We start from the raw sequence: 1,960 nt of genomic DNA on the forward strand, positions 1-1,960 counted from the left end.
AGAGAGAGAGAAAGAGAGGTAAATTATAACATCCTAATAAAAATTATACTCATCTGGAAAGGCACACAGACACACACACACATACACACACAAAGACAGAACATTGACTCAAGTATTCAATAATACCAGCTACTATTGAGCACTGGCAGACACAGACATACAGTGCCTAATCCACGTGTAGTCATTCAATCCTCACAATGTTCTATAAAGTATCGTTATTCCCATTTTATCAATGAGAAAACTCAAATGACAAGATATTAACACGCCCATGTTAGCATAAATGACAGACCCAAAATTCAAACCCAAGTTGGTTTTATTTCCAAAGCCCACATTCTCTCACATATACCAAAAACTGCATCTCTACCGCATATCCCAAATTGCATTTCCTTTTAACTTTCTCTTTAAAAGGTGTTATGTTTTTTCTATGAAACATATAAAACTTATTCCAAAGTACATATATTTATACATATATTTTGTTTTCCACATCAATAACAACAACAACAAAAATACTTTCCATTCTATCACAAAGATGTACTGGGCTGGTAATATAACTTAGTAGTAGAGCCCTTGTCCTAAGGTGCTAGGTTTGTTCCCCAACACAATACACACGTATAAAACTAAAGATTTTCTGAGCACAGTGGTGCACACCTGGAATTTTAGGACTCAGGAGACTGAGGCAAGAGGATAAGGAGATGAAGGCCAGCCCAGGAATATATACAGAAACTGTGCCTCAAAAAAAAAAAATAAATAAAATAAAATAAAATTCTCCGATTATAGTATGTATGGCTTAAGAGAAGGAAATAACTTATATTATCTCTTCCAGTACCTGTAAGCTTACAATGGTCAATCTGTTAAAATGACTGAAATCTACAATAATCCTCAGTTTCTTTCTCAATAGTCTTGGGTCTAAATAAATACTTACAGCGGGTAGACTGCTTCATGAGTACAGTGCACCGTGGTAACGTAATCTGGACTTGGGTTGTAAAGCATTGTGTACCAATCAGAAAGCATCACTACTCGGCAGGAACGGATATAAAGGACGCCAACTGGGTCACTCACAAGCAAGGTGATGATGGCTGCCATGCTGCATTCGAACAATGCGGTGATGTGCTGGAAAAGCGCACTGGAGCTGGAGACATAGGACAGGCACAATCCCAGAAAAAGGTTAATTCTTCAACAGCTCCAACAGGACATGTACATGTTTCAAAATAGGAACTATATGTGTTTCAGCTAAAATCTTGAAACTAAAGTCTTCCAAGATCAGAAAAGCTGAGCACACATAGAAATGACTTGGGAAGCTTGCAGTTTCATTCTCTAGGAAAGATGAATATTCAGAGAACACTTGCTGCTATCACTTCAGGTAGAACAGAAGAGCAGAGGTCTGCCTTTTATCTTTAATATGTTGCCAAACTTATTAAAATTTTCTTAAAGTTTTCTATTAATCCTCTTTATATAATTAAAAAAACAACAACAACAAAAAACATACATGTTGGGCATAGTGGTACACGCCTTTAATCCCAGCACTCAGAAGCTGAGGCAGGTGGATTGCCACAAGTTCAGGGCCAGTCAGGATTACAGAGCAAGACCCTGTCTCGAAAGAAAAAAAAAAAAAAAAACCCACATGAAAGATGACAAGGCCAGTAGTCAGGTGGTGAGGTCACTCAGCGAGTAGAGGTGCTCTGTCAAGCTTGATAACATGTATTTGATCTCTGAGACTCACATGGTGGAAGCAGAGAGCTGATTCCCAAAAGTTTTCTTTAATTCCACATGTACACCCATGGCACATAGGAATGCATTTATCCCACTGCATCCCCAAATAAACAAACGTAAAAAAAAGTTTAAAGATGACATGTATTAAAGTATGAAGGTAAAATCAACACTATAAGCTTACTACCCACTCAAGAGCTAGAATATGGTCAATGACTTTACCTACTTCTGGGATCCTCTATTCCATGCCCTA

General features: G+C 37.7%; 1 protein-coding gene across 1 annotated transcript in view; it reads right to left on the reverse strand.

Annotated features, from left to right (window-relative positions):
* The window catches only part of Jkamp (JNK1/MAPK8 associated membrane protein), an 11,325-nt gene that overhangs the window by 5,292 nt on the left and 4,073 nt on the right, over positions 1-1,960 (reverse strand). Inside the window, exon 3 of the mRNA XM_008839499.3 lies at positions 923-1,129. Within this exon, the coding sequence (XP_008837721.1) occupies positions 923-1,129 (207 nt within the window). The remainder of the gene's footprint in view (positions 1-922; positions 1,130-1,960) is intronic.

This window comes from Nannospalax galili, unplaced genomic scaffold (genome assembly GCF_000622305.1).
Source record: "Nannospalax galili isolate Female #2095 unplaced genomic scaffold, S.galili_v1.0 scaffold336, whole genome shotgun sequence".
Classification (NCBI taxonomy): Eukaryota; Metazoa; Chordata; class Mammalia; order Rodentia; family Spalacidae; genus Nannospalax; species Nannospalax galili.